At 34.7% G+C, this 24,235-nt stretch overlaps 3 protein-coding genes across 5 annotated transcripts; 2 read left to right on the top strand and 1 right to left on the bottom strand.

The window, feature by feature from the left end:
- The first annotated feature begins 65 nt into the window (after positions 1-65).
- On the top strand, positions 66-11,195 carry LOC128186142 (baculoviral IAP repeat-containing protein 2-like). Its single transcript, XM_052855878.1, has 7 exons — positions 66-204; positions 4,009-4,400; positions 4,916-5,064; positions 7,912-7,960; positions 8,762-8,854; positions 9,037-9,135; positions 9,327-11,195. Exons 2-7 carry the CDS (start codon positions 4,019-4,021, stop codon positions 9,515-9,517), a joined length of 963 nt encoding a protein of 320 aa, XP_052711838.1. The 5' UTR covers positions 66-204; positions 4,009-4,018; the 3' UTR covers positions 9,518-11,195.
- A 49-nt stretch (positions 11,196-11,244) lies between these two features.
- LOC128184861 (uncharacterized) lies at positions 11,245-16,409 on the bottom strand. Of its 2 annotated transcripts, none has more exons than XM_052854486.1 (5): positions 15,883-16,409; positions 14,144-14,721; positions 13,535-13,904; positions 12,481-12,986; positions 11,245-12,305 (listed from the first exon to the last, which is right to left on the bottom strand). In XM_052854486.1, the coding sequence occupies exons 1-5, from the start codon at positions 16,139-16,141 to the stop codon at positions 11,460-11,462; spliced, it is 2,559 nt and encodes an 852-aa protein (XP_052710446.1). In that variant the 5' UTR covers positions 16,142-16,409; the 3' UTR covers positions 11,245-11,459. The 2 variants fall into 2 exon arrangements, with proteins under 2 accessions (XP_052710446.1, XP_052710447.1); XM_052854487.1 differs by lacking the exon at positions 15,883-16,409 and adding an exon at positions 15,461-15,745.
- A 1,004-nt stretch (positions 16,410-17,413) lies between these two features.
- On the top strand, positions 17,414-23,679 carry LOC128185068 (protein TFG-like). 2 transcript variants are annotated; one of them, XM_052854738.1, is made up of 8 exons: positions 17,414-17,504; positions 17,965-18,154; positions 19,190-19,273; positions 19,613-19,783; positions 20,289-20,450; positions 20,760-21,008; positions 21,294-21,706; positions 22,336-23,679. In XM_052854738.1, exons 2-8 carry the CDS (start codon positions 17,983-17,985, stop codon positions 22,504-22,506), a joined length of 1,422 nt encoding a protein of 473 aa, XP_052710698.1. In that variant the 5' UTR covers positions 17,414-17,504; positions 17,965-17,982; the 3' UTR covers positions 22,507-23,679. The 2 variants fall into 2 exon arrangements, with proteins under 2 accessions (XP_052710698.1, XP_052710699.1); XM_052854739.1 differs by lacking the exon at positions 20,760-21,008.
- Positions 23,680-24,235: the final 556 nt, after the last annotated feature.

Raw genomic sequence — 24,235 nt, 5'->3', positions numbered from 1 at the left:
AAAATATGGCAATTTTATTTGAGAGAATTGAAGAATCGAATATGTTTTGATTGGGTTGTCAACTAATTACGCGTTCCTGGCAACTTTCTGTTTGAAGAATATTATCAGTTTGATTGGAATGAATCGGTAAATACCCTTGACTGTCCAGAAAACCTAGAAGAGTATGGGCATTTACAATTCAGCACAGTTATAATTTATATTTGTGTAAGTTTTGTTTTCGCACATGTAGTCATGCATGTAGCATTGTATTTGATTTATGTTTTCCTTGCTTGTTCTTTTTGCAGACAATATGCAATGGCATATACATGTAATACATGGTTGACATTGGCGGATCCAGAGGGGGGGGGGGTCCGGGGGTCGGAACCCCCCCTTTCTCTAGGACCAGGCTTGGGGCGAATTACATTGTAAAGTAATGCATTACATTACCATTACTTCATGAATTTGGGCATTAAATTACCATTACCATTACTTGATTTTCTTGAAGTAATGCATTACATTACCATTACATGAGTAAAGTAATGCATTACCATTACCATTACTTTTTTTTTTTTAAAGTAAAGCTAATAAAGAGTTTTTGCAAATGTTTCAAATATACAACACTCTTTAACATATACAGCTTCATGCTCAGTATCAGGTTCAAATTCAATGAATAAACAAGAGTCATTCTTTATTTGCTCAATACATAGTCATATTGTGGCAATATGAACAACATATTACATAAGTAAAATGATATTTATAGACATTTGGCATGATACAATATCAGATATGAAATAAAGACACGGGATAACATGCGTAACAAAAAACAATTTATGAAATAATGTTGCGGTTTTTAAAAGCTAAATATAGATATATCCCAAGATTACACAAATCTTTATAATTTTAGACACTAGTTTTATTAATTTATAAACAGTTGATTTTTCCCAGTTATATTTCTTAATATATTTTAATCGTATTTCTTTTTACGGAGGACACTTTAAGACAGAAGATTGCTGTTGCACTTATGATCGAAGTTTCAAAGGGTTCATCTTTTAAATGCATCCATCTTCCGGGCTATACTAAATAAATGTTTTGCAGGAGCAGTTAAAGTTTTGGCTGGAAAATACTGTTTGACGATCTTTATCTTAGAATATATTATAATAAGTGCAATAATAGATTAAATACATAAATCTTGTATTTTCTATCAGTCCAAACTAATGAACATGTACAGTGTAATTAATATACAAGAGAGAGAGAGAGAGACAGAGACAGAGAAAGAGAGAAAATAAGTAAGATTATTTTCAAATGGGTTATAATATTGGAAGTGATATTGATTTTCATCATGGATGGACAGTGCATTCATTTTGCTTTTAAAGGTGCATGTCTGTCTCCTATTCTATTGTGACATAGCGAAGGGAAGGGGATTTGGGTGTTTAGCACTTCTTATGACAATAGATTGTTTTGATACTTAGATTATCCTGGGGGCATAGTGTGTTGTTGACACATTTCTTATTGAAGTGCAAACTAATTGGAGTAAATTGTTTAAATGATTAAAAACTCTTAATAACAACACTCTTAAAAATGTTATGTAATTGTGCTGTTATCTTTAGTAATATAAACAATTCAAAAATGAATTTTAAAAAACCTTTTTTAATAAAACATGTACAATTAAAACATTTTTTTCTTAATTAGAATTATTTCTTTCTTCTTTAAAAATAAATTTAATCAAATTCAATTTCAACTATTCATTTTTTCATCACATTTTTAAAGTGAACATGCATAAATATGCACAGTAATGCAAAGTAATGCCATGTAATGCCAGCATTACACTAGATTTTGGAAAGTAATTCATTACATTAGCATTACTTGTAATGCTAATTTTGAGGCATTACACATTACTAGCATTACTTTGAAAACATGTAATGCATTGCAATGCATTACCATTACATTTAGCATTACCCCAAGCCTGTCTGGGACATATAAATTTTTTTGAAAACTTGTAATGCCTATTTAAAGGCATATTGTCCCCATTTATAATATAAATACTGTAATTATTTCAAATAAATGCTTTTAAAATTGCTAATTTAAAGAATTTTTTACAACGCACCGTAATTTACATGTACATGTATTTCTTATATGAAAAATCCTAACGATTTTTTTTTATCGATAAAGGTACTCCCCATCAGCATCTGGTGCTCACATCTGTGAGCAAACGTGGAAAATTTTTAAAAAATTAACTAAGCAGTGTCGCTAAAACACAGATTCATAATAACATCTACAATGTATTGCCTACTCTATTTCTTTAAAATATCGATTATAGTTAATTTTATGCAAGTTATGCTATTTTTCTGGAATGCGAGCTATACCGTACCTTCATACCCACATGAATCACAAAAGAAAGCCCTTTTTTGTTTTGTTTCCAAGAATCGGAAATTATGTTACAAAATACCGTGTAAGGGGTTTATATATAAACCATTATGAAAAAGCACAATTTTTCAAAACTTTCCTGAATAAGATCGCATCTGTACTAGTGCCGGGTGATGTGGCGCACCCATTATACAGAGGTCAAATCAAGTTCCCTGGGACGACTATTGCTTTTACAATTGTATTTCACATGTTCCATCTATTCAGCAGATAAACTATCTCCATTTTTGTCATATCCTATCATTTAGACCTTTATTTAAGAAGGCAACCGATAGAAATCAAAGTCAATAAATAGTTCAGAATTTAAACATCAAAGACATACATTTTTTTTTTTACCAAAAATTCATTTTTATAATAGATTGTCGTAATAAGTCTGAATTATTTTTGGTTTTTTAGTGTTTCTTTCTATTAAGCATAGCATAGACGCACATTCTCATTGCTGGAGACTTGGTTTTTTTTTAAGGCTGGAAATTATGCAAATCTTCCTTACCTAAATCAAAACGCTCAATAATGCAGTGCACTCTTATTAATATTAAAATAGATGTGAAATAGATATTGATGAGATAAATGTTCATTAAATTTACGCACGGAAAACGTTCAAAAGGCCTTGTTTATTGACAAAAAATGTTTTTTGCACGTATTGATTTTCATCAGTTGGAACCCCTCCTTTTCAAAATTGCTGGATCCGCCTCTGGTTGATATATGATAGGCCATATCAATGCATGTTTTCGAGCAACAATAAATCTTGTATTGTCTGTCACAAGATATTTATGCCGCACCTTTTATTTATGTGATGTTGCAAAGGTATTGCAAACTGACCCAAGTTAGTTTACTTAATTGAATGCTTGTCTTTAATATGGGGCCTGCAGCAAATGATGAATACACATCAAGAACAGGTTTCTTGGAATATTTGCGTGCATTTATGGTACATTTCATAAACTGATATTTGTAACATTAATCAAGATGAATTAACAATTTAGTATTAAAAAGGGTTCTGTGTCCTTGTGCATTGACAACTGAAAAAAAAATTCAATAAGTTTCAATTAATGTCCATTGTTCATATTGATTATTGAAGCTGTGGATTCTTTGAATTAATTATCAATTCTATGACCTGTCATGTCAATGATTTATATTATCTTTGGAATTTCTGTTGAGGAAAATTATAAAGGAGTAGACTGTTGTTTCTGGTTGAGTTGTCAGATACCCTGCATTACCATTATTATGGGCTTAAGTTACTCGTATATTGAATGGTCCTATATATTTATGATGGTACCAATCTAAATGTTGTATAATATATTTGTATAAAAGTACTCCATCATTACATGCTGTTTACCTCTTGCCTAAATGGATGCTTTCAAACATAATTACTATAGTATGTGTACAATTAAAATTTGGAAACGCTCTCCTTGCCTTGATTTGCGCCTCGCTGAGTTGCAATTTAAACACTCTTTCTAATTCATTCCTTGAAGTTGGTCTAGATCCGACATTAGAAATTTTGATAAAAGTCATATCATATATCAAATACTGAAACTAATTTCATGATCATTTGATTTTGAAGTATTTATAATTTAATCAGTTTTTAAAATATGTATATATTATTGTATGCAGAGTTGCCGCAATGACGGGACAGATAACTGAAGAGGAATTCCTCAAACTTCGACATGACTCAGAACTCCGCCTTCAAACATTCTACGATCATTGGCCAGCCTCAAAAGACTACCTCAGCAAGGAAGAGTTTCTGCGACAGGGATTTTACTGTGTGGGGCAAGGAGATCGAGTCAGATGTACCTACTGCCGTGGCAACCTCAGTGATTGGGAGCCCAGCGATGACATTCTGTTAGAACACAAAAAGCACTTTTCCAAATGTCCATTTATTGTATCTCCGTACAAGTATCCGGAATTTCGAGACTTTTGTAGTCGCCTGGAGTCATTCAGCGATTGGCCAACTCAGTTTTCACAGAAAAAGGAAGATCTTGCTCAGGCTGGAATGTTCTACCTGGGTAAATATAGGTTTTGTGATATCTACCGTTATAAGCAGTTTGAGAGGGAAATGCTGTATACAGGGCAATAATTGTCCCCGTTTTATTTCTGCACCTTTTGCGCTTGTTGTCAGCGGGCAAATTTAAGACAGGGCAAATTCCAATGTCTCAAATTACTTCTCTTTAATCACAACTTTGTCTGGGCAAATTCAAGATAGGGCAAAATTGTTTGCAAAAATAACACAGGGCGAAAATAACCCTGTGTACAGTACTAGTAATCTTTGAAAAAACTTTTATGTGTTTGCAATATGAAATAATGGAAATAAATCATTTTTTAAATGTCCTGTGAAATGGACCAGTCTAAAACAATACCCAATACATGATTTGTCATTTTATAGAATTAATTTCCAAGTTGAAATGACAAATATTGAATTTTGTTGCAGCTATGGACTATTTATGATAACATATTGATTATAATGCTCCTAGTCCAGGAAGTTATTGTTTAAGACTGATATATTGTATAATCATTTTTGAAGGCAAAGGAGATCAGACTAAATGTTTTTGGTGTGGTGGTATTCTTGCTGACTGGGAACCAGGTGATGAACCAGTTTCTGAACACAGGAAGTGGTTCAAGCATTGCCAGTGGTTGGAAGTCATCAAGTCCGAACCATTCTTTGTCAAAGCGGTTTGTATAGTGATTGTTTGCAACTATACATGTACTGTGGTATTTAAAAGCACCTATATTTTGCTTTTACCCAATCAAATCAGATATGTTTTCATACCTGTTAACCCTCCCGCACTGCGCGGAAGACTCCCGCAAAATGACCTAAAAATCTAAGATCTCCCGCATCCAACCTATCTCCCTCGCGGGAGACAAATTTCTCCCGCAATCGTATTTGTCTTCCCCATACCCCCCCCTCCCCAATTCTGAATCTTTACATGTAAATTTCAACATCCACTGCGGGTCTTTCTCTGATTTTGAACTCAAAAAGCTGCTGAGTAGCTTGAATATATCAAAATCCATCCAAGTACTGTCTACCGTGATCATAATATGACATGTTATAGCCCAGTTTACTTTTTACGATTACTTCCGGTTTTGACTTGAATCAGTTACGTATTTAGTTATGCATAGGCCTTATAAAAAAATAAGTGAAAGCTTAAAACATCTTGATTTTACTCTGTAACACCAAAGAAAACAATAACAGCCAGTGATGTCACTTAACAGGTACACAGGTAAAGCACTCAAGCCACGTGCAGTGAGTCGTGACTAATTCTGTCTGGCCAGCACGGTTGGTAAAAATCAAAGTGAGTTTGGAACACTGAGTGTTTATACAAGCTACCAATAAAGTGAAGCTCGAGGAAAAAGTGTAAAAGCATTTCACAAGAGTTTTTAAAGTTTATAGTATCGGTACTATGAATTACAGGGATGCTATAGACATTACAACAGAGATAATTTTTAAATGATACTGGCGAAATACATGTAATTGTTTTGTGAATTAAAAATCTATCCTATATATAAGGCAAAAAATAATTTTAATGAATATTATTTTCTGGTATTTTCTTAACTGGGTTTCACTGCAAATTCAAAATAGGCAAAATAAATTTTTTGTGTTTACCCTAGATGTCAGCATGCAGTGATAGTTCAATACTGAACAATAGAAAGACTTAATATAAAAAGTGGCACTATTGAATTCTTGTATTGTACCATGCAAACAAAATAATAGTTTTCCGAACTTGTACAGCAACACAAGTTGTAATTGCACACTGGTAGTCATAGAAATAATAAAATTTAAAATGATTACAAATGCATTAATTACAATGGTAAAATAAGGTAACTAACAGTATTTTTAATATATATTTGCATTTCACGTGAAAAAACGTCGTTTACGCAAAATCTCCCCCTTAGCCAAGTTGGTAAGGGGGAGATTCTCCCACATAGCAGCTTTGAAAGGTTAACAGGTATGTGTTTTCACTAAATAAATTTAAAACAGGCTAAAAATGCATGGTCTAGCTGATTGTACAGAATATCAAATTTTAAGGATGCTGTAAAACATTTTGCGTATGTATTAGCTCTTATGATGTCCAAAGAGTGTTTACAAATCAACCTATATTGGGAGAATAACTTGAGAATATTAAAAAAAAAGAATACATGATATCTTAGGTTTGTCCCCTAACATGTTCAGAGATATATAGATTATTACATGGCAATTTGTATATTGCAACCTTATATTATGGTAGCCCTTTTCTAAAAAAGTGTGAAAAAAGTGACGGCTCTCGGGCTGATATAGAGTGACCTCGGGCTAATATAAGATGCGATATAAAAATTGCCATGTTATGATTTTTATTTCATATACATATAGAAAATATTTAATAAAAAGAATCAATTAAAAACATGATGTGATGAATGATGGTTGTTAACAAATCGCTCTGTGTCTAAATATTAAAATAAATAACAACTAGTAAACTTCTCTGAAAATTTTGCGCCAGCTGTTTGTATACCAAGTTGACGTTGACGTAACTATATGTCAATGACGTCATACTCAGAGATCAGAGTTGAACACTGTATACTGAACTCTAAGTCATAACAGCTGATGATTAACGGAAAGGGGTGTGTTATAACATCCGTAGATTGCCGGAAAGGGGTGTGATATAATTCTTATATCACACCCTACAGTTTATATCACACGGGTAGGCAAATTTTCGGTTTTATATCGCACAGGGCGTAAAAGGGAATATTTTTTATAAGTATATGATATAGGTATATTTACAATATGACTTCGGCATTCACCAAAATATATGTCAATCAGATTTAAAAAATGTTTTTCTTAGTAGGCATATTGAAATATGAACCCAGTTAAAATTAGTGAAATCCGTCTCTGAGCTTTGATGTCATGTCTCTGACTTACTGTAAATTCCTTATTTTACGCAAGTACTTATTTACGCAATTCCGCTGTTTGTATAAAATCAGGAGAATATAAATTGCGATCACCAGGTTTTTTTTTTTATAATTTCCTAATTCTATAGTTTAAATCAATCATTCTACCAAAATTATCGTCGGATGCTGAACATGATGATGTAGGATTAACGGCCAAACATCATCTCTTATGTTCTTATTCGTTAAAACTGTCTAAAATATAAAAGCAAGATTTTAAAATTGGCGAGGGTTGCCTCTCGCGATTTTACGCAGAAATTAAGTCCTTGCGTTTAATTAGGAATTTACAATATGAGGTCCTTGATATCAATGTTGCTTATAATGAGAGTCATTGACTTCCCATGGATGGGACTTTAGTCCTTGGCATGTTAACACCCAGCATAAACTGGCTCCAACTTGGTTGGGTTGATACAAAGCAGATAAAGTGTTACAATGTTAAGCATAAAAAGAATTTTTAAAATTCTATAAGTTTGAATTTGGGATGAATAAACCCAAGCAAATATCACAGCTCAAGACATAGAGATTTTGCTTGTTTATAATTCCACAACACATTTGCTTTGTATTGTTGTGTAACCCAACAAAATTTATTTTGAATTTCAGCTGGAAAGAGAGAAAGCAAGTAAAGAAAAGGCTAAAACAAACACATGTAGTAAGTGATGCTTTATTAAATACAATCCAGTGTCTATAATAACCCAGATATGTGTGAAGTTGTACATGTCATGTATATATTAATATCTTACCTCCTGCTAAATTGGAAGAAAATTATTGGCTTACAGCAGTCACGTGGAGACAGAGACTATGTATATTCCATACATAGTGAGCATTATGACGTCATTTTAGAGCATTATGACATCAGGTTTCGTACTCAAATTGAAACTTGTAATATTATTACAAAAGCTTGATTTTCATTGTTTTAAACAGTCGGTAAGACATAATCATTACATGGTTTGTATTTGACCTAATATGGTTTATACATGGTCAGTAAATTCCATATGGAGGTTGTAGGGTTGCATATTTTTTTAATGTTCAGTCTATGTTATTTAATTTTACTGATTGATTGATGATTACTACATACTGCAGATTTCTAATTAAATATGAGGAATTGATATCGTAAAAAAGTCACAAGAAGTGAATCTCGAGTTTAATAAAAGGAGTTTAAACTATCACTTTTATATTTCAGACAGATATAAATTTTAGTAAATGAAACTATGATGAAAATTCAACATTTTGATTTGCGATTTTATATTCTTGCGATTGGATGCAAAACAGTTGAATCATGGAATTAAGTACTCATATGAAATAAGAAATCTTATAGAGTAAACAATTAACCTTTTGAAAATTTCATTAGGGAGTTAATTTTGTTGATAAATAAAATTTAATAATCAATGTATATTTCTTCTTTTATAGTTTTAAGAAATTCGTTTTAATCTATAAATGTTTTTTTTTTCAGAGGTTCCTGCTCAAGAAACATGTTCACCAGAGGAGCTGGCCAAACAAATTGGTTTCTCTTCTGAAGTTATTGACAAAGCAGCTAAAAAATGTGGTAAGTATTTGGTCCATCATCCACTTTTACTCTCATATGAAACTTTGTCCCAGAGTAAATGAATTTCCTTAAATCTTTAATTTATAAAACTTGAAATATTAATACCCCTGTACATACAATTTTAATATTTAGATATTTGATTTATTAAGGGATTTAATATAAAATTGTTGATCTTTTTGCAGGTGCTGCTTTTGATGTAGAAACTCTAGTCAAAGCCATTCTAGATTTAGGAGAAATGAAAACAGAAGAGGTTGTTCAAATTAGATCAGAAAAAGATTTAGGCAGGTTTTAGATTTGCAAATCTGCACGAATAACCATTATTATCTGCATGGAACTTGAAACAGCTAATACTCAATAAATCATTTGTTAAGACCAAAACTGTCTGCTAAGTAATTACCGTGTGTAATGTTGATTAAATGTTTGCATTTATTATGTATTCTGACCAATAAACTTTCTTTTTCTTCCATGATAGACATGAAATGCTTGAATAAGTCTGCAGAGTCTTTTGATCCCAGCTGCAAAATTTGTTTTGATGCCAACTTCAACACCGTTTTCCTGCCTTGCGGACATTTGCTGTGTTGTGAGGACTGTGCGAAAACAATTCGGACCTGCCCGATGTGTAGATCTACCGTCGATTCAGCCAAGAAGGTCTTCCTGCAGTGAATGAAGTTCAAGTGCACTGCTTATATCATACACGTAAATTCGTGACTGTATAATTATAAACAATGCATAGGGTTTACAAGAGAATTATTGTTTATACTCAGAAAGAGTCAATTGACAGAAATTTTTATTTACGAAGGAAGAAATTTCGGAAATTTTTATGTCTTGGTTGAGTCCTGCAAACCTGTTATTATTTAAACATATTTGCTGTGCTGATGTCAGCAGAATTTTATTCATGACTTTGTGCTCTGACAAAATTAAGCTCAACACAATAAAATACAATTTGACATAAAAGAAAACATAATTTAGTATATTACCTAATTTATAAACAGAAATCAAAACTATCTACCTTTTATCAATCAATTGATAGACAGTTCACAAAGTAAATGACTTCCTAAGCACTTCCAAAGCTCAAGTTAAATATGTATTATCAGTACTAATACTTTGTTGCAAGAACATAAACTCATTAGGCATGCAAAATGGTATTTACAAAATTATACATATTGACTGCCTTTTTACTATGAGAATGCTAATTTAGAAATATTTTACAATTATTTTATACAATTGTTGCTAATAGTCTTAGAAATGCTTAAAATAGTTTACATGTGTTGACAAAGTTTTTTAATATTTATTTTTATCAAAATTATTTGAATATTACTCTCAGTTTGACATGAAATTGTACTGAATAATCAAAAAAATTATATCAATAGAAATTTGGGTTTTTTTGTTTCCATTTAAACTGACATCATAATAAACAATAATGACAAACTTTATGAATATTGTAGAAACTCCATAATTTCACATTGTACCGGTGATATTTTCATTTCCAATACACATATTTCAAAAGTTAGGGTAACCGTTGTTATTTTGAAAAAATAAATATATACATATCTCCAATGAAAAATATTGCTTACCCGGTAGGCTAAAAATTTAATCATTATTAATCATATGGATACATTTATTTTTGTTTACTTGTTATCGATACTTTCATTTTTTGAAAAATTCTATCTCTCTCTGTCTCTTTCTTTTACATATATGTATTAAAATAATTGAAATATTCAGCTGTCAGCAAGAGATTAATTGCATGCAGCCTGTGTGTGTGTGTGTGATTTTTAATTGTTTTTTTTTTTTGAGCTACCGATAATTTATTTATTGTAAAAGGCATTACATGTTTTAACTATTGTATGATTCACATTTTATACACAATATTTATATTGTGATATTGTTGTTGATATTTATATGTATACTTTCCATGGTTGTGTATATATTATTTACCTTGACTTGTGTGTTTTAAAAGTTGGTTTGTAAATAATAATCAGGTACTTAGTAACTAGGTTTGCCAGTTTTTATATGAATAAATCTATAACCAAGGAAAAGTTTTCATGAGGAAGTTTTACAACAATTTTTAAAAATTTAATTTAAAAATTTATTTAATTTAAAAATTTATCACAATGTGATGAGAGATATATAATTGTATGAGCAAATTATTGCATGGTTTCTTTGCTTCTGTTGAGAAAAAAATTCAGTGTGAATGATTTGTTCACTAAGGTTGTAAATTTTGTGAAATTATACTCCCTTAAAATATTCAGGTTTTACAGTACATATATAGTTGTGCTTTTGTATTTCTTTTATACAATTAGTTGATGTGTTCATTAAAAAAATTTAAGTAATTTTCATTCCATTTTGTTTTAAAATTTGTTTTAATGTGTTTACAGCTTGGCGATTTGTTCCACATTTATATGATGTTTTCCACCATTCAGTTGTCAGTGAAAAACCATTTTCAACATTTTATGTGTTGAAGGTCAAGGTCAAAGACTAACTTCAGTGACCTTGACATTTTATAAGGTCAAAATACACTACCTGGATCACAATCATTCTGGGTGTTAAAACTACTGACGATTGTAAGCAATGTATTTCAGATGCGAATCTTTTCTCAGCTTTGATGCTACGTAGCTTGATCCTCCTGGTCATCAAAGAGATGAGTAAACACATCAATCTCTCGGGCTGAGGCAGCACTTTCAGACTCCTTCACAGAAGAGTTGGAATCGGACTGAACTCCCATGTCTGAAGAAGTTCCTGCACTGCCACACGGTAAGGCCACTAATTCCTGCCCCGAGGTACTGTTTTGTCTCAAACAGAGGTCAGGGTCATTTGGTGAATTGTCTATCCATGTGTCAAGGTCATTTTCAGCAGACACTTCATCTGCCCTCGGTGCTGGAGGATGAATGTCAATTGCATGTTTGTTTGTTACTTCAGGTATTGGACACAGCACAGGGGAGATAACTGTAGGTCTTGGGGAGAGGCCAGAGGTTCCAGAGTGTTTAGGGCTTTTAACTGGTCCCTGTGGTGAGGGAGGGGAAAGATATTTGCTAGTTGAGGGGCTTTCTGTGCCTCTTGCTCTGTCACTGGAGCTCTTTTTCGAAAGTTCTATGTTTATTTTGTCTGAGGCAGTCGTATCTACTGGATCTTGCTTGATGGTGGCAGTTTGACTCGGAGAAGTCAGGAACGGATTTGTGGTCCTTCCACTCGGTGATGTAACTGTCGCTACATTCTGATGGTGATGCTGTTGTGGACTGTAGGCTTGCGTTCCTGGGGATCCAAAGTCAGAAATATTCCTCGAATGGAATGACTGTGCGTTCTGGAGATAGCTCTGGGAACTCATCATGGACGGCGGGTTGCTTACGGAATCTGATTGGTTGGGTGCTCGTGGCTCCCAGTGACTTATGGTGAGTCCCCCAGGAATAGACATAATGCTAATCATCTTCTGTGGCTGAATGTCCAAAGCTGTCGGCTGCAGACGTAAATATTGATTAATTAATTGTGCGCATTTTTGTTTAAGAAAGTGAGCATAAATATTTTATAAAATATTTGACTGTATAGGCCTAGATCTACTTTATGTTTAAACATATACATGTATAGTTTACCTTTATTTATTTGATACCAACTTTGAAAAAGAAGTTACAAACCTGAACCATTTCGCTGCGAGATTTGGCGCTCCAGTTCTCGTGCTGCGCTGTTTCAGCTCGGGGTTGCGGGTTGCAGTTAGCCAACATCTCGGATATGAGTCTGGCGTTCTCTTGCAGCATGGAGATGGCTTGGCCGAGATCCTGTGGGACATGCTTAATATCCTCCGGAGACATGGACGTTCCTTGGTCCCGTAGGTTTCCTTTGCTTGGTTCCTCTTGGTCGGGAAAACGGAGATCTATGTGGGCAATATCAACAAAGCCGTCATTCCCAACGGACATAGAGCGACGCTCGCGCCCACTTTTTGCCCTTTCTACCAAGTCGTCTGCGAAGTCGTATTTTTCCCGGTCCGGGCAGTCCAGATCGCTTACCACTACCATGGCGTTCACGCTGCGTGACGTTCGCTGCGCCCACGGGATGAAGAACAGAATCAGGGCGCCGCTTATGACGGGGATTCCAGCGCAGTGGAAAGCTACGTTATACGACCCCAGCGCGTCATACAAAGCACCTGGAAAAAACCCTTAATATTAATTCATTAGAATTCTAATTTTTATACCAAAACATTTAATTTTATATCGGAAAATCATATTAAAATGTTAAAAAAAAATTACCCGACAGATTTCCGTTAAAATAACTTTTTTGAAAACATTGTTTTAAATGGGAAATTTAAAAATCGACTCGACTTTAACGCATTTGATTTTAAAGTGAAAATTTTATAATTTGTTTTCTTTTTATCATGCATGAACATGATTCCTCTCAAAACAACAACTTTGATTAAAACTCAGACTTTTTTCAAATGAATTTCAAAATCGCAATAACATTCACCAATCACCTCGACTTTATCGAAAACTTACGAAATTAAGAATTCAATGAAAACCTATTTTCTTTTCACTCAAATAAACACATAGTGATACGCTTACTCTCATTCAAATAAAAATTCGGATGAAAAAAACAATTGCAAACTTTTTTTTTAACTCCGAAAACATTTGAAAATTACGCAGTATCACAAAACTATTCTGTATAATTCTCTTTTACACCCTTCAAACATTGACTCACCAGCCACAGGGGGACCAAGCGTGAATGTAACAGAACTAGTCCCAATCAGAAAGCCCCAGGCCGTCACGGAATTTTCTCCCGCCATCAGAGACACCGTCAATACCGGGAGGAGGACAACGTAACAGCCGTCAACCAATCCTATGATCACAACGTACAGGATTATTCCTGTAAACGAGCGAATCATCGGCAACATCATCACGGCTGTTCCAGTTACCACCATCGATAACTGATGCATGTGAAGGCGGTTTAGGACGCCCAGACCGACGATCTTGCCGAACATGATGCGGCCGAATGCAGTGGATATCCCCAGGACCATAATGAGCATCGATCCTTTCTCGGGCGGAATCCCAATGTCTTGTGCGTAGGAAACCTGGACAAAATAAACAGATCACTGAGTGAAGGGACACTAGCATGTCATCACAGTATTCACTAATAAAAGACAAGCAAGAAACGTTCGTAAGCAATTGTCTTTTGCGACAAAACTCCAGAAGAACAGAACGACTGTATGAAAACTATAAAGAAGTCCAAATCTTTGTGCTAACAAACATGCTGACAATCAATAGAAACTTCAAGTAAATAAGATAAAAAGACCTTTGCAACTGAACTTACCAAATGGACATAGGGGATGTAGTAGCCAAACATCACGCATGTAACCGCGCAGGTCCAAATGATAAACACCCTGTTCTTCCAGAGTTTCAGTTCCTTCATCAATTTTCCGGCGGGGGACTGTTTTATTGTCTCCAGTGGTGTTTCCGCGGCCGCCGAGGGCAAAGGTCGCACCAAGCAGCAACAGGCAGCGCTGAAAAGGCAAGTCCCTGCGAAGCAGCGGAACGTGTTCCTCCAACCAATGGCGTCAATAAGCGCTTGAGACAGAGGCGCCATAATCAAAGTACCAACACTGCTACCGGCCGTCATAAGGCCCACAGCAAGAGTCATGTACTTGTCGAAGTAGTTTGGCGCGATTGTCATAGTGGGGCTTATTGACATGCAGGCTCCTATTCCGTAGATAACGGAGAAGGAACCAAACATCTGACCCAGTTCTGTCACGAAGGAGGAGCCAAAGACGGCAATGGAGCACAGGATTCCTCCGGTTATCATTACCACACGGTGTCCGAAGCGGTTAACCAGGGCGCTGGCCACAGGTCCAAATGTCATCGACAGTCCATAGGCCACGGATCCAATCCATGCTACAAAAAGATTCGAATGTATAGCAGTTTTATAGGAAACTAGTGCGCCGTATTCGTAAAGTAAATTGAAGTAGGTGACCCTTTTGGTGATGTGACCCTTTTGGTGTTGTGGTTAATTGTTCAAAAATCTAAATTGTTTTAGAAATTTTTAAATAAATGGTTTCTCTTAAATTGATGACATCACTTGCTTTCCAATGTCTTAGATATAATTATATTTTTGCGAAACTATCCAGTATCAATGTTTTTTTTAAAGTTATATTCATCGTTTGTTATAACAAAAAACCTGGTTTCAGTTGGAAGCTTTGCTGTGCACATCGTTGGAACCCACCGTTAAGCTGTGCATGTAACAAATAGAAAACCCATGGGGACCGACGATGAGTTGTGCATTAATTCTTTTACAGGTTTTTTTGGTAAAAGCATAATGCACATATCCCAACCACAATGAATAATATCTATTCTCTCGGGGAATCAGATTCGATGAATGCACAGTTTAAATCTGTGCATGCAGAAACTCTTGTGAAAGAGTACCATGTAGTCGCAACCATTTTAAATGATAAAGGTATTCTATGAAGTTTAATGTTTATACGTTATCTTTAAAATCGCAATTGAAACCCACTTATTGCAAGATCGTCATTTCATTTCAAATCATCATGCACTTCAGCACCGCAATCTATATGAATTGCACCACATTAGAAAGGCGACTTGTTCTATATAATCTCAAATTTCATGATATACTTACCGGCACGCTCCCTCGATGACTTCATGTCCCTAACGAACGCGACCAGAAAAAATCCCCACGAATGGAGGACTCCGTTAACGAACGCCCTACTCAACAACAACGAAAAACAAACGAGGAAGGCCCGCCAACTGTCTTTTGTAAATCCCTGGGCCTCATTCTCAGTATTATTTGATTCTTCGTCATCACATAGGAGAGCTTTATCCTTTTTCGCCATTTTGAAAAAATGTGGTTCGTTGCTTTATGTTTCAGCGCCAAATAATGACGTTTCCTCCGTGACAACGTAACAATTTTAACGTTATCAACGTCACGACGTACGCCAAACTTAAAACCATGAAATATTTGAAACCCTCAACCAAAAGCTACCATCGTATGATGTACATACTTTTATAATTTTGACGATGATATCGGTATATTATACAAACCAACATTGGCTTTGGTGGACGCAAATTCATGCGTCAGAACCACAAAGAAGATTCCAAACACGTAAAGGACGCCAAGGATTAGAATCTGCGTCACGATCACCGCGCCACACACAATCCAAGACCGTCTGCTGTCTTTGTCCGCTGTCGGCGTCAATAGCGTCGCCCGTGAGTGCAAAGGTGTGTCCCTCGGCCTTTCCCTTGTGTGGATGGACTGATCCATATGTCTATATTCCATTTTCATATGTAAAATGTTTTCCATGGTCTTTTATTTCGAGAGAAGAACACCCGTAACGGCTAGCATACGTTTATTTATTTTTTTGACGTCATAGAGGGTTTCGCGCCAAAAAAATTATTTCACGTTTGTGCATGTCCGATGACCTTGGAGCAAAATAAATAAATTGGTCAAGTAAAGCAAAGATAAGCTCAATATATATTTACTAACTATAAATAACGGTAATTTTAACATGGAATAGTGGCTGTTTTTATATATTACATGTAGTTTGCTGCATTTTTAAGGTGGCTCACTATACCTAAACATAGATTCTCAAATAAGCAAAAAAATTACTTGATTATGGTAAATAGCATGATGAAGAAGAAGTATATAAGTCAAATAGGCAAAATAAATGCAATTTTGATTTTAAAAAATCATATATTTTCAAATAGCCTTGAGCTATGACGATGATCATGCATATAGAAAATAAGATGGGGACAGTCGCTTTGCCAATCTACAGACGAATACATCACCATAATTAAGGCTATCCCTGTCATTAAATTCTTTGATTTGTTTATACATGTACATGTAAGGAATATTCTTATTTGTATTTTGAATTACATGTACACGTACATGTACATGCACGTCTTCACCCGGCGCTACGTATACGGTCTGCAATAATTATATTTGATTTTAAGTGTAACTGCAAAAAAAAAAAAAACCCAAACAAAAAAAAAACAAAAAAACCCCGTCAAATCAGCTCCTTAATTATAGATCATGGCATTTTGAGAACTAAGAAATTGTTTGTAGTTGAAAATAACATATTCTTTGAAAATACATGTATAGATTCACTGCGTGCTCATTTCAATAGATAACATATATATCTTCTTAAACTTTGTTTTCAAAATATAACGTATTTGTAGTAAAAGAAAAAAGGAAGAAGGTGAATATCAGGCCATAATTTACGTAAGCCTAACCATGCTAACTGGAAAAAATCCAACAATTTCACCAAATTAGGTTGTTTTTTTTATTTATAGGCCCATTATAGCATTACGTCAAGTATTGAATTAAAGAATTTTGGCGAACGGACTCTGGGCGGAACGATTAATGCAAAATGCTGTTATAGATAGGGCGAACTAAACCTTTGACCACCCCCCCCCCCCCCAAAAAAAAAGGGAAAAAAGAGAGAAACATGCATTTTACTTTTATGAAACGACTTTAAATGTTTTTTTTTTTGTAATTTGGTATACGAGATAAATTTGCTATTTTTTCGTTCAATCATTTTGATATACACAGTTACCTGTACATGAGCGGCCTTCACAGACAACAAAGTTAATAGAGGATGTAAGCGGCTATTCGCCACATCTGACAAATTGACTCAACGAAAACTGACGTAAATATATTGTGTGAGGTAAGTAAATGATGAAAAACAATAAATACCCCTGAATTACAACCATTTGTTACTGTCTGACTCAACACCGGCTTCATTAAAAGGGTATTTTAAGAAGATGAAACGAAATATTGCATATCATTAAGTTGTTCGAATTTCCTCTAGAATTTTTGTTTGTGTTAGTTTGAGAATAACTAAAACTTTAGACAAATGTTATCGTTTTATTAGATAGCTCGGAAATATATTGTTGAACAAAAATTATTTCCTAATATTTCTGAATAATTAATTTATTATTGAATAAGTATTGTGTCCAAAACGGGTTTGTTCTGTTGTGTCAATGTCTGAAATGCCCATGTATGTTATGATTAATGAAGTACTTGTATTTAAAACCCTATACTCCTTATATTCCACAAGTGCGTTTTGTGCTAGTTAGTTCACTTATGAAGATTACCTTAAAATGATACTGCTTCTTATCACTCAGGATAATTATAGAAAGATAATGGATTTGAGTGGGAAATTGATTATCAAAGTCCAGCTGGGGGATGATATAAGGAGGATTCCTATACACAATGAAGACATTACTTATGATGAGCTGGTCCTGATGATGCAGAGAGTGTTTCGTGGAAAACTGAACAATGACGATGACATTCTAATCAAATACAAAGACGAAGGTATAACAATAGATAACTTGATTGACATTACATGTATATGCATTTTGTAAAAAAAAATTAAAACATTCTGTATTTTTTCTTGTGTATTGTAAAAGCAATTAAAATTCAATTTTCTTGAGTTTTTGGTGTGTATGTATTGAAAAATTCATACCTGTGTGACGGTCAGACCGGTTCAAATACCGGCGCCAGATAGCTCAGTTGGTAGAGCACCTGACTAGAGATTCAGGGGGCCCGGGTTCGAAACCCGGTCTGGTCCGTCATTATTTCTCCCATCCCGTTACATTTGGTGTCGTGACTAACCCCTGGAACTGACAGGTGAACTCCTGCCAGGGGAAGAGTCTGGGGGTGATCTTCAGGGACGAAGATCATTTAAGGGGGAAGGAATGTGACGGTCAGACCGGTTCGAATACCGGCGCCAGATAGCTCAGTTGGTAGAGCACCTGACTAGAGATTCAGGGGGCCCGGGTTCGAAACCCGGTCTGGTCCGTCATTATTTCTCCCATCCCGTTACATTTGGTGCCATGACCAACCCCTGGAACTGACAGGTGAACTCCTGCCAGGGGAAGAGCCTGGGGTGATCTTCGGGGACGAAGATCATTTAAGGGGGGAGGAATGTGACGGTCAGACCGGTTCGAATACCGGCGCCAGATAGCTCAGTTGGTAGAGCACCTGACTAGAGATTCAGGGGGCCCGGGTTCGAAACCCGGTCTGGTCCGTCATTATTTCTCCCATCCCGTTACACCTGCATAATTAATCTATAACTATTTATGGTGTTCTATAAACTATATATAGGTTAACAACAAAATTGGAACAAAACAAATGAAAGAAACTGTATACATTAAGGCTTAAATATACCTGATATGTATTGATAATTTTAACTGTGTAATTGTTCTGTTATGTTATTTGGATTAAGTGTAAGTTTTATGATGAAAATAACAGCATATAATTATAATGGCATGAATAAAGAGAGAAAGAAAACACATTGAATCTGGTTTTCTCCATGAAAGTCTTGAAAGATTTACACAATCTTTGTAGATCAAGATCTGGTGACAATCTTTGATGATTCTGATCTGTCCTTTGCCATCCAGTGTAGCAGAATTCTTAAAATCACTTTATTTGGTAAGTAGAATAATTTTTGTTAATTCATTTTTCTTCAATTTTTTAAAATTATTGTAAATAAATGTAAAAGTCTGTTAATTTATAAAGTACTTTATTATATCCATATATTTAATGGCAGAATTAAGCAAAGTAGTGCATTTTCACTTTATATATAAATTCCTTTTGATTTTAAATTTAAAGTTTTTATTATAAAACGATTCAGAAAAGTTATGATGTGCTCAAACCACTCAGCTTCAAAGATTGATCTTGAAAATACAAGTGTAAATGTTGCTTTAACTTTGATATATATGCAGTAAGTAGAGTAAATAGAACTATCTAAAACTTGTTTGTATGTTTCAGTCAATGGTTCAATGAGTCACTCGGCCTCTGGAAACAGCCCACAGCTTACGACGGTTAGGAGGGAACTCAGACAGATCCGAGATCGAGTCACTCAGCTGCTGGACCAGTTAGAGGTGGGGGAAAACGTTATCTCCAGCTCTGTCGACAGCAAAAGGGCACCTGCTAATAAAGGTCAGTAACTCCTGCTACTCTTTCATTTTTATTCCGTGAAGCTGTTGTGTTTCTAGGAGGGTTATTTTTTTGTTATGTGATATTTTTTAATAAATTTATTAAATAAAAAGTAGTTTTTGTTGTACTGTGCACAATATTATAAAATTTTATAGTTGAGATTGAATTAGAAATGATCTAAAATTTAGATTTCATTAGTTTCTCAGGCACTGTCCTGTATTGATATTTTAAAAAGGAGAGTAATTCAAATCTCTACTGAAGGTATCTCAAAGCTGTGTGTTAGTTTACATGAAAGTTAAGCAAGTAAAATGAGAATTGAATAATCCTGACTGTCTAATTTAATGTGATAGCTTTTCTGGAAACTTTAGAATGAATTCTTCTTGTGTCATTCCATATTAACAGAAATAACAATATTATTTTGGATATTGTCGAACTAATGGAAAACTAGAATGTCTGAGAGAGCTTTTCTGTTGATTTGAAGCACTGAAGTGTTTGTTTTGTTGTGTAGATGAGCCAATGGTGGTGTCAGAAAGTAGTCGCCGCACGGAGCAGGCCTCCTCCAGCCAGCCGAGGGACACGTCTCACAGCAAGGAGTTTGATCCTTACTCCAGTCAGAAGTCGGTGGAAGAAACCAGTGCCAGCAAAGTCATGTCTTCTTTTGGAATGAGTGGTAATTCTCCAAGAAATATTTCATCACATACAATTCATTGCAAAACCATTTCATTTCAAGTAAATGTTGATGAGTCAAAAGTTATACGAATGATGTTTGATTATACAAATAATTATGAAATAAATTGTGCCATGACTATTCCGAAGAATTAATTAAAGTGAATTTTTTTTATGGATTCTATGAGCAGAAAAACTACTCTTACAATGGTGCCCAGTGAAAAGAAAGATAAAACTTTAATGTTTGTTGAAGATTCCATTCTATTTTTCATTAACTGTAAGAACATTAGCAGTTGAATATCTGTTACTGTAGGCCCTGAAAGATCAGGAACCCCAGACAGTATATCAAGTGTCGGCTCCTCATCCAATCACAAACCCAGCGTGCAGTCTTCTCCTGCCCCCGCCACCCCCGTCTCCCACCCCTCAGCTTTTGTGTCCCCACAGCCAGTTCAGGGTCAGCCCCAGCGACCCACCCCCCAGCAGCACCCCGGACAGCCAAACTTTGGTCAGCAGCCCATGGGCTACCAAGGGCAGCAGCCGAGTTACCCTCAACAGAACCCAGGTATACGGCTGTGCACTAGCTTGCTAACTCAAACTGCTTTATTATTGTTATCTGCCTTTAAAGAAAAAAGGTCTAGTTTTGAGTGATAGTTATTTCAAACAAATCTTATCAAATTGAAAAAGAAAACTTGAAAATTGAAATTTTGTTTCTTTTTACTCTGTATTTTGTTTTATCATACTTGTAAAGCCAATCTTTGATTGGTAAAATAAAAATTAATTTGGTTTATTTTTTTTACTATTTTAAAGTTATGAAGATTAATATCCAGTATTTTTTAACTAACCTCAGGTTTCCCTGGAGGGCCCCAGCAACAAGCTCCCCAATCACAGGCTGGTCCCCAGCAGAGACCCTTCCAGAGCCCCGCCACCTCACAGCCAGAGAGACAACCCAGCCCCATGACCCATGGAATGACCCCTGGGCAGCCTGCTCAGGGCATGGCACCTGGTCAGGCAGGGCAAGGCATGCCTGGAATGCCTCAAGGCCAACAGCAAGGCATGCCTCAAGTTCCTCCTCAGTCAGCTCCACAAGGTGTTCCCCAAGGGCATCCTGGGTATCCCGCACAGCAGGGAGGTGGTAACTATGGTTACGGGCAGTATGGAGGTCAAGGCATGCCTCAGCAAAGTCAAGGCCAGCCTCAACCTGGGCAAGGTCAGATGCCTCCTGTGTCCTCCGCACCTTGGAATCAACAGCAACAACAACCGGTAACTTTTTCAGTTTCATGAAATATAGAATACAATTCGTGTTAATATTCTGTTACATGTAATTCTCTAAGAGAGATAACTCTGTAAGTCTAAATATGATAAGAGCTCTTCTACAAAAGGAGGCTGAGTTGCAGTGTACTGTGTTATCTGATGTGCACATGGCATTGGAATAAAATGTGAAGTCAGTGTGTGTATCCTGAATTTTATTAACAATTCGTTTGATTTTTTTAAAGACACTAGTTTGGGAGGATAAAAAAGTAGGTTTAATATATTTATTGAATACTTGTTAGTGGTAAAAGTAAGTAAAAGCTATAATCTATGTTTCACACATATCGATGATTTGTTTTTTGTTAAGTTTAATTTTTATGCCTCTGAAGATTGTAAATCAAATGCATTATTTATCCTCTCTGTTCTTTTTTCAATCTGGCATAATATGTCAAAAAACTTTGATATTTTTCTATAACCATCGAAACAAAGCTGGTAATCTTTTAATATTTGTAATGCATATGAAGTATTAATGCTCTTCCAAATTTACAAAAGTTTGACTAATTCTTGTATCATAGAATAAACATGGAAGAGTGAATCCATAAATAAATGGCAACTGACTAAAGAAAGAGTTTTTTCCACAGGGGATGTATCAAGGGGGATATGCAGGCCAGCCCCAGCCAGGAGCCACCCCACCAAGCAGTGCAGGACCCACCCCAGGGAATCAGTCCAACCCCTACGCCAGAGGGGGAGGGGGGCCGGCGGCATTTGGAGGTTATCCTAAACCTGCCCAAGCCTACCCCGGTTATAAATGATTAGACTAATGCAAGATCTTATGCATTGGATCCTGTACATATATAATTATATAAATGTCTTTGCTTCAATATTTGTGACATTTCTTCTTACTTCTTCTTATTTATTAAGTTTTACTCCTCTGATCATTTGTCTAAGAACTATGGCTGACGGTTATTATTTTTTTTTTAATTTGTGGAGAACTGGAAGCTGACGTTTTTTTTTTTTTTTTTAATTTGTGCAATACAGGCAATAGACGTTATTTTTTGTGGATCGTTAGTTTCGAGAGAGTTGAATGTAAATGTGAACACATTTTCATGTTTGGAAAGTTGCGTTGTTAATTTGTTGATGAGTGAAGAATTGGACAGATATTCACTTTGCCAACCCCCCCGTAAATTAATTTAGGTTATTTTATTCTTATTCTTCACTTTCAAAACTAATTAATCTGCAAACATGCATATCGTAATATGTAATGACAGGCTTTACATTTACCGAGTAAATGTGTGAATGAGAGAAATGAATATTGTTGTGTGTTTTGTTTGAGAATGTTTTTTTTTAGTTTTTATGTGTCAAAAGAGATCTGTTAAAAGTATGAACCATTTTACATGTCATGTAATTATGTATTGGTATATATACATATTATGAGAAATTTATATGTACATGTACATGTATATGATAAGAGTATGTAACTATTTTATATATGTAACTATTAAAATGTTACTTAAAAAACTGGTTGTGTGGTGTAAGTTTTAGAATACTAGTGCTTGCCCAAGATTTTATAAAACCTGAGTTCAAAGCTGAGAAATTATTAGACTACACATCTTATTGTAATCCAACCCACCATTGTCGGTTTGTAAGAATTCCGGCAGATGACAAATGAAAAAGTGGAGATATATCACTTGTTACAATCTAGAAATTTAAAACAGGACATTTTCTAGAAGAAAATAATGTGTATAATTATTAATTGAAAATTTTTGTGTTGAAAAATTGCCTTCATGATAAAGTTTGTGTTCAAATCACATGTTAATTTGAAGACAAAATGTTGAATTGAAAATGTGATTTTATTTATCTATTGTAATTGTAAAGCAAATGAATTAAATGAAAGATTTGTACTTGTATATATGCTTGTGTCATCTTGAAATATGATTGTACTATCTTTAAATCATAGGCTTTTGAAATTAAAAGAAGAATATTTACATTTTTGTATCCTCTACTTGCGTTAATTTGATTAGTATAACCTACAGGCACCTAAGTTGCATTTTTTCTCAAATAAATCTGAAAAAAAATATTGAATGTCAGCTTTAATACACACAAAACTTATCAATAAGAGATACTGAGGAATATAACTTCTTTTCATGTCCAGAAATTTTGCAGAAGTCACTCAAAACTTATTAATTATGAAAAAATAATACAAGGTATAAACTGTGGTCATAAATGTATATTCAAGTAAGAATGAATAATTTTTCATACACAGTCAATTGTTCTTCACCTGATTTCATTATAAGAGATTTTGGGTTGAAATTTTACTTCACCAAATTCTTGTATTATTTAAAGGTTTCTGTCAAAATGTTGTGAGCTAGATTTTGAAGAACTTAAAATCAACTTCACTTGAAAATCAAGTGAGCCATAATTCCTTGTGTAATTGCGATATTTGGAGAAAGTCCATTATTTTAAGTTATTTTTAATCTTAATGTCCATGAAATAGACTGTTAAATGTTAAGAATAAAACTTGCATAAAGGCCTAACACCATC

Source organism: Crassostrea angulata, chromosome 5 (genome assembly GCF_025612915.1).
Source record: "Crassostrea angulata isolate pt1a10 chromosome 5, ASM2561291v2, whole genome shotgun sequence".
Lineage (NCBI taxonomy): Eukaryota > Metazoa > Mollusca > Bivalvia > Ostreida > Ostreidae > Magallana > Magallana angulata.
Note: the sequence above shows the minus strand (reverse complement) of the source record. Positions and strands in the feature narration are given on the sequence as shown.

Excerpts from the sequence above, each read along its gene's own strand:
- LOC128185068 (XM_052854738.1), top strand. The coding sequence starts at position 17,983 with ATGGATTTGAGTGGGAAATTGATTATCAAAGTCCAGCTGGGGGATGAT. Across the intron at positions 19,784-20,288 it reads AAGGGCACCTGCTAATAAAG|ATGAGCCAATGGTGGTGTCA; the intron begins GTCAGTAACTCC and ends TTTGTTGTGTAG. Across the intron at positions 20,451-20,759 it reads GTCTTCTTTTGGAATGAGTG|GCCCTGAAAGATCAGGAACC; the intron begins GTAATTCTCCAA and ends CTGTTACTGTAG.
- LOC128184861 (XM_052854486.1), bottom strand. The coding sequence starts at position 16,141 with ATGGAAAACATTTTACATATGAAAATGGAATATAGACATATGGATCAG. Across the intron at positions 14,722-15,882 it reads GTCCACCAAAGCCAATGTTG|CATGGATTGGATCCGTGGCC; the intron begins GTTTGTATAATA and ends ATCTTTTTGTAG. Across the intron at positions 13,905-14,143 it reads ACATCCCCTATGTCCATTTG|GTTTCCTACGCACAAGACAT; the intron begins GTAAGTTCAGTT and ends TATTTTGTCCAG.
- LOC128186142 (XM_052855878.1), top strand. The coding sequence starts at position 4,019 with ATGACGGGACAGATAACTGAAGAGGAATTCCTCAAACTTCGACATGAC. Across the intron at positions 7,961-8,761 it reads GGCTAAAACAAACACATGTA|AGGTTCCTGCTCAAGAAACA; the intron begins GTAAGTGATGCT and ends TTTTTTTTTCAG. Across the intron at positions 9,136-9,326 it reads TAGATCAGAAAAAGATTTAG|ACATGAAATGCTTGAATAAG; the intron begins GCAGGTTTTAGA and ends CTTCCATGATAG.